The following is a 13,169-nucleotide window of genomic DNA, read 5'->3' as shown; positions in this document are numbered from 1 at the left end:
TCACCCAGTGAGGCGGCGACAACCAAGTTGGGGACAGAGGAGTGCTGCCAGCTGTCTTTCCTTGGTGTCCAACAAAACGTCCCCACGGCCTGGCACTCCCTGTTCGTTGTGGTTGGTAGTGGCCTGTAGTGGCACCTGACAGCGTTTCTGCTGGGACACGCCGGTCTTCTCGAGTGCCTGCATAGCCTTGCTCTTGACCCCATGCAGCCGACTCCGGTGCCAGTGACAGTGCAGAGGCTCTGCTCCTTTCCCAGCGCTCTGTCCTGACTGGCACCGCCCGCCGTGCTGCCTGGCGCCGCGTGGGCCGGACGGCTTGGTTGTGTGGAATAGGGCCTCGGGCTGAGGGAGGCCGGCGGAAGGCTAGAAAGCTCCAGAAAACAGGTAGTGGAAGTTCACTTTCTCCCTTGGGAGCACCGGTCCTGTTTGCTTTGGCTTGGTCTGGTCTGTCCGTTTTCCTGGGAAAACAAAGGAAGAAGAAACTGGCAGCTGTTCAAGGAAAGAAGCTGAGGGGCTGAAAACAGGTGCCAGCCCAGCGGGCCACTGAGCTTTACAGTCGCAAACCTGCGGAGAGAGCCAGGGTGGGGAGGTCTTAGGCAACCCACGAGCCGTATCCCGGCTGCATGCGGCTCCACTCTGGGTGGACTGCAGGGCCGATGTCGGGAGCACTGTCTGCTGGCGCCGTGTGCTGTTCAAAGGGGACAGTGGCCCTGGCCGGGGGCTTGGTTGGAGCGTCATCTTCCCATGTGCCGGTCTGATCCCGGTCGGGCTGTGTGAAGGGCAACCAATTGATGTTTCTCTCTCTCTATCTCCCTGTCCCTCTCCCTTCCCCTCTCTCTAAAATCAATGAGCATGTCCTCAGGTGAGGATTAATAACTAATAAGATAAAAATAAACAATAAAGCCCTGGCCAGTTTGGCTCAGAGGTTAGAGCGTCGGCCTGTGGTCCAGGGAGACCCGGCGGGTTTGGTTCCCGCTAAGGGCATGTACCTCGGTTGCAGTTTGTCCCCGGCCCTGGTTGGGGTCGTGTGGGTGGCAGCCACTCGTGTCTCTCACATCGATGTTTCTCTCTCTTCCTCCATCTCTCCCTCCTGCTCTATCTGAAGCTAAATGCCAGAATGTCCTCGGGTGAGGATATAAATAAATACGTACGTACGTGCATACATACATAAAATAAACAATAAAAAGACCATCTGAGTTCATTTCTCCTTTGCAGTCTTTCCCTTTTTAAAATTTGGGATGAAATTCACATAATGTAAAATGAACCATTTTGAAGTGTACACAGTTTGGTGGCCTTTAGACCATTCACAATGGTGTGCTGCTATCACCTTTGTCTGGTTCCAACATGTTTTGTCACCTCCAATAGGAAATCCTGTGTCCCAGCCCGTTCCCCTCCCCCAGCCCCTGGCAAACATTAATCTGCTTTCTGTCTTTACTGTGCTTCGCCTTGGATTTACCTATTTGCCTGTTCTGGAAAGTTCATATAAATGGAATCATTTATATTGCCTTTTGTATCGACTTTTTTCACTTCCTGTAATGTTTTCGAGGTTCATTCATAGTGTAACACATGTATCGGTGCTTCATTCTTTTTGTGGCTGAATTGTCCTGTTATCTGGATGGACCATGATTTGTTTATCTGTGCATCACTGATGGACATTTGGGTTGTTTCCACCCTGTGGCTATTACGGATGGGGCTCCTGTGAACATTCATGAAAAAGTATGTATTTGAATACCTGTGCTCAGTTCTTCGGGGTGTAAACTTGGGAGTGGAATGGCTGGGTCACATGGTAATTCTCTTTGACTCTGAGGAACTGCAAACTGGGTGCCACAGTGGGTAAGGGTGCCAGTGCTGCCTCCCCAGCAGTGCTAAGGGGTGTGTGATGTGTGTGGAGGGAGGTGAACTTGTGCACCTATTTAGAAACTGATAATTAAAAAAAGAAGGGGCCAAACGATGTGGCTCAGTGGTTGAGCGTCGACCCATGCACCAGAGGTTGCTGGTTCGATTCCCGGTCAGGGCACATGCCCAGGTTGTGGGCCCAGTCCCCAGTGGGGGGCATGCAGGAGGCGGCCAATCGATGTTCTCTCTCATCGATGTTTCTATCTCTCTCTCCCTCTCCTTCCTCTCTCTCTAATATCAATAAAGAATAAAAGATTTAAAAATAAAAAAGAGCCCTGGCCGGTTTGGCTCAGCAGTTAGAGTGTCATCCTGCGGTCCGGAGAGACCTGGGTTCGGTTCCTGCTAGGGGCATGTACCTCAGTTGCAGTTTGTCCCCGGCCCTGGTTGGTCGTGCGGGTGGCAGCCACTCAATGTGTCTCTTTCACGTCGATGTTTCTCTCTCTCCCCCTTCCTCTCCCCCTCCCACTCTACCTGAACAAAAAAAATGGAAAAATGTCCTCGGGTGAGGATAAAAAGAAAGAAAGAAAGAACAATTGATTTTCAATGCAGGTCTCTAAGAGAATAAAGTATTGATTAATTCATATTCTCTCATATGCCTAACTACAGATATCACTGTGAATCCTCAGATAGAAATGACAGGTCCCAACTATGGTCTCAGATTTAGTGATTCTCCTGTTTGAGATGTACTTTGATCATTTGAAATGGCCATGATTGCTGTGGGTTAGACACCTGCGAGGTAGTTGTCACTGGCCCCATTTTACACAAGGAAACGGGGGCGCCACAGAGCTAGGGTTCACCTGAGACCACGCAGCAGGTCGGCGGTAGAGCCAGAGTTCAAGTCCAGGTTCGTCGGGGTCTGTGGTGGGCTCTTGTCCCCTAGATCGTTGCCTCCTGCTCCCGTGTCTGCTCCCGTGAGCAGAGCACCTGACCTTTGCTAGTGCTGACCTGCGAGGTCTTGAAGACGCGGGAGACTCCGATTATGACATGTACTGGGTGGTTTTCACTACATTGACCTTCAGGGAAAGGAGCTGAAATAGACTCGATTTCATCCTCTTTAATATTCACATTTTAGAAGAAATGCATATTTGCTGTAAAAATAATTCAAAAAATTTTAAATTCCCCTGGTTTGCCTCAGTCCTGAAGCTCTCCCCAGAGGTAATGACCTCGTACAGTTTGGTGTGTATTATCCCATCTTTATGTACGTATAGCTATGGAAAAGTATTATACTCATTAGAATTTTAGGGCTTTTAAAAATAGATCCTACTCGGGGTATTTCTGTAGCTTGTTTCTTCCCACTTAAACTGTAGCCACATCTCACATCGTCTTTCCTCGTGCAGAGATCCTACAGCAAAGAGTTGTTCGAGGAAGTCATTTCGAAGATGCGGAAGGCAGGAATCAAGTCCACGATCGCGATAGAGAAGTTCAAGCTTCTCGCCGAGAAGGTGGAGGAGATAGTGGCCAAGAACGCGCGGGCCGAGATCGACTACAGCGACGCGCCGGACGAGTTCCGAGGCAAGCGGCCCGCTCCTCTCGTGCCGTCCTTTGACTTGAGTTCCCTGGGCACAAGTAACGTGGGCAGAGGGCCTTCTGTGCTCTCAGCTTTCTGATGCTGTGCTGTGGGTGCTTTTGAGACACTGTGTCTGAAATTACATTTGCCTACTTTTAGTCCATATTGTAAATTAAAAGAGGAGGAAAGTCCTGAGCCTGATTTCCAACCAGGTCACCCTGAGCAGCCTAAGGTCCACTTGCCTTTGCAAGTGCGGACTGGCGTTCGCAAAGGATCTGGAGGCGTGCAGATGAGGGGCCAGCCCGCCGCCTTCGCTGCGCTGCGCCCAGCCCGCTCTGCTGTCCGTTCCTTCCAGCGGTACTGGCAGAGGCTCCTCTCCCTGCCACCCGAGGCTGGTGTCACCCTGGCCGGCGTGGCTCAGCGGCCAGACCGTCGGCCGGCAGACCGAAGGGTCTCGGGTTTGATTCCGGGTCAGGGCCACGTACCTGGGTTGCAGGTTCGATCCCCAGCCCCAGTTGAGGCCATTTGGGAGGCAGCCAATCAATGTCTCTCTCTCTCCTCCTCCATCTCTCCCTCCCTTCCATTCTATCTAAAAAAAAAATCAATGGAAAAATATCATCGGGTGAGGATTAACCTTAAAAAAAAGGCTGATGTTCCTGAACCCTTGGGGCCCAGTCAGGGCCATCTGGTAGCTGTTCCTGGGGGTTATGTCCATTTTTCACCGGCAGGGGCGGCTTTGTTTCAGCTGCAGGTCCCGTTACTAGATTAGAGGTTGCTTTGCTTTGTCTCCGTAGACCCTCTGATGGACACCCTGATGACTGACCCGGTGCGGCTGCCCTCCGGCACCATCATGGACCGCTCCATCATTCTGCGGCACCTGCTGAACTCCCCCACGGACCCCTTCAACCGGCAGACGCTGACCGAGAGCATGCTGGAGCCAGGTACGCCCGGCCGCTGGCACGCCCACCCAGCAGCCCGCGGGAGCCAGTCACGTGGTGTCGGGGGTAATCAAAAGGGGGATCTCATCAAACCCACAAACTCCGTAGTTTATGACACTTAATGGAAAAGACACGAAACGTCTTTGCTCTTTTCCACTGTAGAGATCTAGTCCTTCTCGTGTCCTGTTTCTTTCTGCTTCCGTCTTCATTTCACCAGGCAAATGAAGGGCCTTTTCTCCATCGATTCAGATGGCAGACGTCAGCTCTCAGGAAAAGCCCTCCCCCCGGCACTAACCCCCCTCTCTCCCCTCAGTGCCAGAACTGAAAGAGCAGATTCACGCCTGGATGCGAGAGAAGCAGAACAGTGACCATTGAACTGTCCCTTGGCCGGCCGGCCGGCAGGCGCAGCATCGGTGGCGACATGCTCTTCACACGCAGAGGCCAAACGTGGCAGACACCGAGCCCACCCACCGCGACCAAACGGTGGCCGTCTGGAAGGACATGAGTGAGAAGAGGAGCCCGATTCCTGTACATATATTTAAGTGACAAACGTGGTCAAAAGCTTGAGGGACACATTTTATGATTGGTTGCTTGTGTAATGAAGCACGTCCTTCATGTGTCACAATTTGGGGCTATTGCAGCGGAAGTTTTTTAGTGATTGATAATGAATGGGTCTGGGCAGCATCCCCTCCATTTTTTTTCTTTTATTTTTTTTCCCCTAAATCCAATATCCACTGATTTGATTGTGATTAGAGAACCTTGGACATTTTGCTGCTAAAGAATCTTTCCCCCCTTCCCTTTCCTTCCTGACCCTACTTGCACTGCTGTGGATTTTTTTAAGAGAAGCAAAAACGAAACTAAATTCCTTTCCTTGGCCCTCCAAACATATATTCTGTGAGATAACTGTGCCTGCAACAAAGTGTTAATCCTGGGATCGTATTTTTATATCATATTCACATATTTGTTTTTTTAATTGGTGTTAGATGACATGATTAATAAAAAAGGCAAGATATTTTCAGAATTTGAATTTCAGTTTTTATTTTTATTTTTCTTTCTATTTTGAAATGTCCCTTAAAAATTTTTTTATGCTAAGCAAAATGAAGAGAATCCTGTTGCTCTGGTCCTTGTCATGAGCCCTCTCTTAGGAACCGAAGGAGCAGCTGCAGCAAAGGGCATGTTGAAGTCTATCAGGATTAAACGACTTCGGGTTGGGGGGAGGGAGGGGGGTGTTTTTAATGCTACGTGACAGTTCGAAACCGTTACAGTTGTCCTATGAGGGTACATAAATTCCTCAACTCGGGGCCTGTGAGTTCAAAGCAGGGGTCATGTATATGATGTGTCCTTTGGGGCTTGGCCTTACCAAAGCAGAAAAGGGGTGCAAGAAATGTGGAGGTATGTCTGCTTGTAAAACACACACAGGCAAACACACCCACACACACGCACAGAAACATAAGACTTTTTGTATTACTGCTCCCTACTTCACATACTTGAATTCTCGAATTTCCTTTGGGGTAAAAAAGGATTTGAAACCATAAAGTGTTTTGAAGAAATTAAGTCTACAAAAACATACTTTCTTTTTCTCTTCCTTTTTTCCCCCTCCACAGACAATGTCCTCTGTTCAATTCCTAATGCAAACTACAATAAAAGGTGATACACACTTAGAAGGCATCTTCTTCGAGTCTCTTCTTTTTGTGGAAAGCAGAGGGGTGGGTGAACCACAGAGCCAATGAGTGTGCCTGGGGGGATTCTCTTTCCTGGAGCCCTTAGGAATGGCTGTTTTTACCAGAAAACTTTCGGATTTGTGTCAGTCTCGAGGTCCCCTCGGTTCCCATTCCACCGTCTGCTTGTCTGAGGGTATTGAGGTTTGTCATCTTCAGTCGCTGCCCTTCTCAAGTTGCCCTCTGTCTAAAATATCGTTCCCCTGACCTTCAAAAATCTAAAGTTCAACGCATTTCACAAGCATTTTCTCAGGCACTGCAGTTATAACACTGTGTCTGCTGGCTCATGTAACAGTGAGCACCTTCCCCACCATTGACTGGGGGCCGGGCACTATGCAAAGGCCTTCGCACTGATGGTTTGAGCAGAAAGAAGGTGGTGTTACCTGTTTGTTGTTGTGAATCCTCGCCTGAGGATATTTTTCCATTGATTTTTAGAGAGAATGGAAGGGAGAGGAGGGGGAGAGAGAGAAACATCAATGAGAGAGACACATCAATTGGTTGCCTCCCGTATGCACCCTGACTGGGTCCAGGAATCAAACCTGCAACCCAGCTAGGTGCCCTTGACTGGGATTCAAACCCATGACCCTTCAGTGCATGGGTTAACTCTACAACCACTGAGCCACATCAGCCAGGGCTCGCTCTTTTTTCAAACAGGTTAGGGTATAGGGCGTGGAGAGGTTAGGTATTACTTGGCCAGTTAGTGGAAGAGCAGGTGCCCAGGCTCAGAGCCCATGCCCTTGGCCACCATGTCTGCTTTTCTTTAGCATGTTTGGACTAAATCTTTTTTTTATTCCCCAAAAATGTAATGTATTCTTAGACAATATAAACAAAAAAACTAAAAGCATCCATAATCTCCCATGCAGATAATCCTGCATGGTTTCATGAAACCATATTATATGTCTATAAAATTATGGTGTCTGCTGGCTTCTATGCCTATTTTTTCTTTTTTAAATATTTTTCCTTTATTGATTTTAGAGAAAGACGAAGGGAGAGGGAGAGAGATAGAAACATCCATGGGAGAGAACATCGATTGACTGCCTCCTGCATGCCCCCTAGTGGGGATCGGGCCCACAACCTGGCCATGTGCCCTGACCAGGAATCGAACCAGTGACCTCTTGGTGCATGGGTCGATGCTCAACCACTGAGCCACACCGGCCAGACTAATTTTGTTTTTTTTTTAAATCCTCACCCAAGGACATTTTATTCCATTTTTTGTTCAGATAGAGTGGGACGGAGAGAGGAAGAGAGAGAGAGAAACATCGACATGAAAGGGACACATCGAGTGGCTGCCACGCACATGACCAACCAGGGTCGGAGACAAACTGCAACCGAGGTACATGCCCTTAGCGGGAACTGAACCCGGGTCTCTCTGGACCACAGGCCGACCCTCTAACTGCTGAGCAAAACCGGCCAGGGACTAATTTTGTTTCTTTTTTTTCATACTCACTCGAGGACACTTCAATATTTTGTTCAGATAGAGTGGGAGAGAGAGAGAGAGAGAAACATCAACGTGAAAGGGACACATCGAGTGGCTGCCACGCACACGACCAACCAGGGTTGGGGACAAACTGCAACCGAGGTACGTGCCCTTAGTGGAACCGAACCCAGGTCTCTCTGGACCGCAGGCGGACGCTCTAACTGCTGAGCCAAACCAGCCAGGGCCTAATTTTGTTTCTTTAATCCACCTCATGAATGTGCATCATTTGTCCCCTCTCCATCCAGATTATAAATCTGTAGGCACAGATTCTGTCCCCCACAAGTAGAATAGGATGCTGCTTTATTCTCCATGTACACACATCATTCTGAATATTTAGAATTCAGAAGCTTCAAGGACCTTCTGCCGAGTACTATGGATGGGGAAAGATGTTGGGATTTTTATTTTTAGAGCCAAGGTTGCTATTTTATAGCAACTTGTGATTATCGTCAGTGTGTTAATTATAGATAGTAAAATAAATTCGCAATAGTCTTAAAGTAGGTCTTGGCTCCAAGGAAGATGATCATGTAGGAAGGACGTTCTGAGGACCAAGGAGCAGAGGAGAAACAGTCCTTGCGAGAAAAGATCAAATTAATTTACTCATTTTATGACTATTGTATGGGTTTTAAAAAGGAGTTGATAAAATAGCTTTTGAAAAGATAGCTGTGCACATTCTTTTGTTCAGATTTTGTAACATTTGGGTTTGGTTCATAAAAGAGTGAATTTCGTAGTGTTTTGTTGGTTCTCAGGGGAGACAGGTAAGCCCCACTGACGAGCTAAGTGAAGGAAATACTTCGTTTCCTTCCTAGTGGCCTATGAACTTGACATTGGTATCAGCCAGTGTTGGACGAACGGCAGCCACCTTGCGAGCATTTCTCGAGCATATTCTCTGAGTGAACCACTTTTGTGTATTAACTGTTTAACCTTCAACAGAGGTATGAAGGGGCTAGTGTAGACTTGTCATGTGAATCAGGCCGTCTGGCTTCAGAGGCGGATCCCTCCACCACCCCTGCTATCAGGCTGTGTACCAGGCATCCGAGTTCAGAATGCCCAAGGACATGTGGAGAAGCAGCATCGCCTTCTGGAAGGGGCTTTGACCTTGGGGTCAAGCTTCAGACCCAACTCTCCTCTTAAATGGTTAGGAAGTTGAATCTCCCAGCTTTGTTACCAGCCACCCATTGGTGACCCCTAGGTTTATATCTCTAGCCCTGACCTCCCTTCTGCATGCAGACCCTGGACATCCCAGATGTCTGACAGGCCCTCAGATTGAACGTAGCCCAGCCAGTTCTGTATACTTGACCCCAAGCCTGCTCCCCTTAGTCTCTCCATCACAATGAGTGGCAGCTCCATTCTTCCAAGTCATGCAGGCCAAAAACTTTGGAGTCATCCTTGACTCCTGTTGTACGCTCTTTCTATCCAGTCTGCCCACAAACTTATCAGCTCTACCCACAAAATGTTCCCCCAAATTCAACTCCTTTTTCACTAGATCCACTGCTGTTGAGTCAGTATAAGCAATTTCCTGGATTATTGCAATAGCATCATAGCTGATCTTCCTGTTTCTCCCTTCGTCCTTTCAAACACCAGCTGAGCCCTGGCCGGTTTGGCTCAGCGGTTAGAGCATCGGCCTGCGGTCCAGAGAGACCCGGGTTCAGTTCCCGTTAAGGCCATGTACCTCGGTTGCAGTTTGTCCCCAGCCCTGGTTGGGTCATGCAGGTGGCAACCACATTGATGTGTCCCTTTCACGTCGATGTTTACTCTAACCACTCAGCTACCCTGGCCTCTTGACCCTCCTGAGACAGGCTTGCTCTCCACCCCTGCTGGGCCCTTCTACGTGTTACTCCCTCTACAAGAAATTCTCTTCCCAGATACCCCATGGACCACTCACTCCCTTACTTGCTTTAGGTCTTGACCCGGGTAACACCTCCTTGAGTTCTGCCTTGTCCACCTATTTAAAATTGCAAATCAGCCCAGCTGGTGTGGCTCAGTGGATTGAGCGTCATCCCATGGACTGAGGTCCCAGTCGATTCCCAATCAGGGCACATGCCCAGGTTGCGGGCTTCATCCCCAGTAGAGGACATGCAGGAGGCAGCCGATGGACATTTCTCTCTCATATCGATTTTTCTATCTCTCTAATCAATAAAAACATCTTTTTTAAAATAATAATACTCTGGCCAGTGTGGCTCAGTGGTTGAACGTCAACCCATGCATCAAGAGGTCGCCAGTTGGATTTCCGGTCAGGGCACATGCCCAGGTTGTGGGCCAAATCCCCAGTGGGGGGCAGGCAGGAGATGGCCAGTCGATGTTTCCTCTCATCGATGTGTATCTATCTCTCTCACTTCCTGTCTCTCTAAAATCAATAAAGGAAAAAAAAATTTTTTTAATAATAAAATTGCAAATCATTCACTTTTTTGTCCGTTGCTCTTCCTTTCTTAATTTTTTCCTTAGCATTTATCATTATCTAACATGGTGTATCTGTCTTTACTTATTCACAGTCTGTTTCCCCCACTAGAATGCATGTTCCATGAGAGCAGAGATTTTAATCTGCTCTGTAGCCACAGCACCTGCAGGAATGCCTGGCACAGAGTAAGTGCTCAATGCACCGAATGAATTCTCTTCATATATTTGTTTGTTATTCCAGTTGTATCAGTTATCTATTGCTACATAACCAAATCATCCCAGGATTCAGCGGCTTGATACAATAACAGTGACTGTACCTCCCAGGATTCCAGAGGTCCCAAGAGCAAGCATCCAAGAGGACCAAAGAGAAGCTGTTTCTCCTTTTACAACCTAGGCTTGGAAGTCACATAGTGTCACTTGTGCCTGAGTCACAAACCCACCTAGATTTAAGAGGAAGGTAGAACCCACCTCATCATAGGAAGGATGTTAGGATTACACTGTAAGAAGGGCATTTGAGATGGGAGATAATTGTTCTGGACATCTTGCAAAATAAGATCAGCCACGTTCCTCTTGCGAAAATTTAGAATCTTCCTATATACAAAATACATGCATCCCTCGCCCAAAAGACTCCCAAATTTATGACATCAGCTTGAAGTCCATTGTTTCATCATCCAAATCAAGTTTAGGTGCAAGCAAGATGGGATTCTTTGGGTATAGCCCCTTGAGTGTCATTCCTCTGGATCTAAAGATATGTGAACTGAAGAGACAAGTTATCTACATACACACACTGCAATCACCATACAATGATGGGACAGGCATAGGAAAAACACTATAGATGCTCCTGTTTAAAAAGTTAGAAAAGGGGACACAGGAGCCCTGGTCCACAGTAACTCTGAAGTCCAGACAGTCATGTGGTGCCAGTTCCTTGGTCAGGGATCAGTCCTACAGCCTGTTCACCACGGCTCAGTTCCACCTTCCGGGCTCCTGTTTGCCTTTTAATCTTTTCTTCCTTTTCCATAAGAAAATTGAATTGCAACGAGGTATTCTTCCCAGCTTGTTTCCTGCTCATCAAAAAAGGCTGAGTTCAAAAGTCTCTTCATGTTGTTCTTTCTCTGTCCCTTTTCATTTAAGCTGGAGAGACTTTCCTCAGGACAATTCTCTTAAAATGCTGTGGGTTTTCAATGCATCTCTTGGGGTTCACTCCATTAGACAAAAACAACCACACATCTCTTCATGATAAACTCTTTGCTGTGTGAGGTTTCATCTTTCAAAACCGTAACAAAGGGTTTTTAAAGTCATGTTCTTGGCCCAGAAGCTACTTTTCCACAGGCAATGAGAAGAAGCCAAGTGACATGTTCATTAACCTGCCTTGAAATCTCCTGACCTAGATCATCGCGTTCACTCTGTCAATTTCCTCTTTTCCACGTTCCCACGGACGACCGTGTTGCCAAAGTTTCCACCACTATATAACAAGTGTCCCTTCCTCCAGCTTCCAATAACATTTACTCATTTTCCTTTTATAAAGTGTCTTTGATGCAGTCTCCTCAATGCACTGTGGCCACCATGCAGGCCCAAGGCCAGTGCCACAGGTTTCAGGCTTTGTTGCAACCACACCCACTTCCAGGAACTAAATCTTGCTGCTAAAGAGAGCACTCACATTTAACGGCTTAAAAACAACAGCTATTATTTGATCGTCATATATTACGCTTGTGGGATGGACTGAGCTCAACCAGGAAGTCTATTGCAGCACTATGGGTGATGGAAGCTTAGACCAGTGGCAACAGAGCTGATTAAGTGGAAATTCTGGAAATATTTTGAAGCTAGAGTCAAAAGGATTTGCTGATTGACTGGATGTGAAGAATGAAAGAAAGGGATTAAATTTGGCTGTAAAATTTTTGGCTTGAACAATTTGAAAAGGTGGACTTGACATTGACTGACTTGAACATTTGGAGTTAGGGGAATTCAGTTGCTTCATTTTGTTCTTTTTAAATGGACAATGACTTTAGTCATCCAACTGGCCTTCTCAAATAAGTGATTGGATATTTGAGCCTGGAGTTTATGGCAGAGGTCCAGATTAGAGAGATTAATTTGGGAATCATTCCTATACTTCACAAATACTGAACTGTTTTATCTATAAACATAGTAACTTTTTAAATTTTGTTTTTAATATAAAGGTTTAAATTTTCTTTATAATGACTTTGTATATTTGTTAGGTTATTTTCTGATCACTTTACAGTGTCTATTGCTATTATACAATATATCTTTTATATGTTCTAGTTAGATATTATTTCTGTAGAGATGATTTTTTGAAATTTATGTTGTATACAGCAATCTTTCAGAAATATTATTTCTATTATTTTGGGGATTCTAATGGATTTTCTATGTAGGTAAATGTATTAGTGAATAAAAACAGTTTTGCCTCTTTTCAATCTTTATACCATTTATTTTTCTTCTCTTATTACATTGGCAAGTACTTATTACATTTTTCAATGTTTTGTTTAATAGAAAAAAGTCATACTAGCCATCTTTGCCTTGTTACAGAACTAAATGGAAATGCATAAAAAGATTTTCTGAGGCATGTGACAATTGTAGGTTTTTGGGAGATAGTCTCTATCAAGTTATGCAGTTTCCTTCTTTTTTGTTCTAAAGAAAATTTCTATGTTTAATTATCAAGGGCTTTTTCTTAAACTCATGTTATTTTCACCATTAGATTATTATTGCTGAAAATTACACTCTTAAACTTTTTTTTTTTTTCCCATCCTCACCCAAGGACACTTTTCCACCCTTTGTTCAGGTAGAGTGGGAGGGAGAGAGAGGAAGAGAGAGAGAAAGAGAGAAACATCGATGTGAAAGGGACACATCGAGTGGCTGCCACCAGCATGACCAACCAGGGCTGGGGACAAACTGCAACCGAGGTACATGCCCTTAGTGGGAACCGAACCCAGGTCTCTCTGGACCGCAGGCCGACACTCTAACCGCTGAGCCAAACCAGCCAGGGCCACTCTTAAACTTTTTAATCTTAACTCAATCTTGCATTCCTGCTTTATTAGTTTCATCTAATTAATATTTTATTTAGGATTTTTGCTCTCATGAGCAGAGGTAAAATGAACCCATGCTTTCCTTTTCTACATTTCATTCTCATCCAGTTTTGGAATTAAGTATTTTATTAGTTTTGTAAAATCAGTCGAGGATATTTAATTCATTGAATAAATATTCCAAAGATATTAATTGAGAACCACTAT

General features: G+C 46.1%; 1 protein-coding gene across 7 annotated transcripts in view; it reads left to right on the top strand.

Annotated features, from left to right (window-relative positions):
• UBE4B (ubiquitination factor E4B) overlaps window positions 1-5,982 on the top strand; it is a 126,991-nt gene extending 121,009 nt beyond the window's left edge. For 4 of the 7 annotated variants that reach the window (XM_036255584.1, XM_036255587.1, XM_036255588.1 and 1 more), the window contains 3 exons: window positions 3,231-3,405; window positions 4,195-4,341; window positions 4,652-5,982. In XM_036255584.1, the coding sequence (XP_036111477.1) occupies window positions 3,231-3,405; window positions 4,195-4,341; window positions 4,652-4,713 (384 nt within the window). In that variant the 3' untranslated portion in view covers window positions 4,714-5,982. The remainder of the gene's footprint in view (window positions 1-3,230; window positions 3,406-4,194; window positions 4,342-4,651) is intronic. The other 3 variants (XM_036255589.1, XM_036255590.1, XM_036255585.1) reach the window with 2 other exon arrangements.
• The last annotated feature ends 7,187 nt before the right edge of the window (window positions 5,983-13,169 follow it).

The sequence above is a fragment of the Molossus molossus genome, unplaced genomic scaffold (assembly GCF_014108415.1).
Source record: "Molossus molossus isolate mMolMol1 unplaced genomic scaffold, mMolMol1.p scaffold_m16_p_12, whole genome shotgun sequence".
Lineage (NCBI taxonomy): Eukaryota > Metazoa > Chordata > Mammalia > Chiroptera > Molossidae > Molossus > Molossus molossus.
This window is presented reverse-complemented; position numbering and strand designations above follow the sequence as displayed.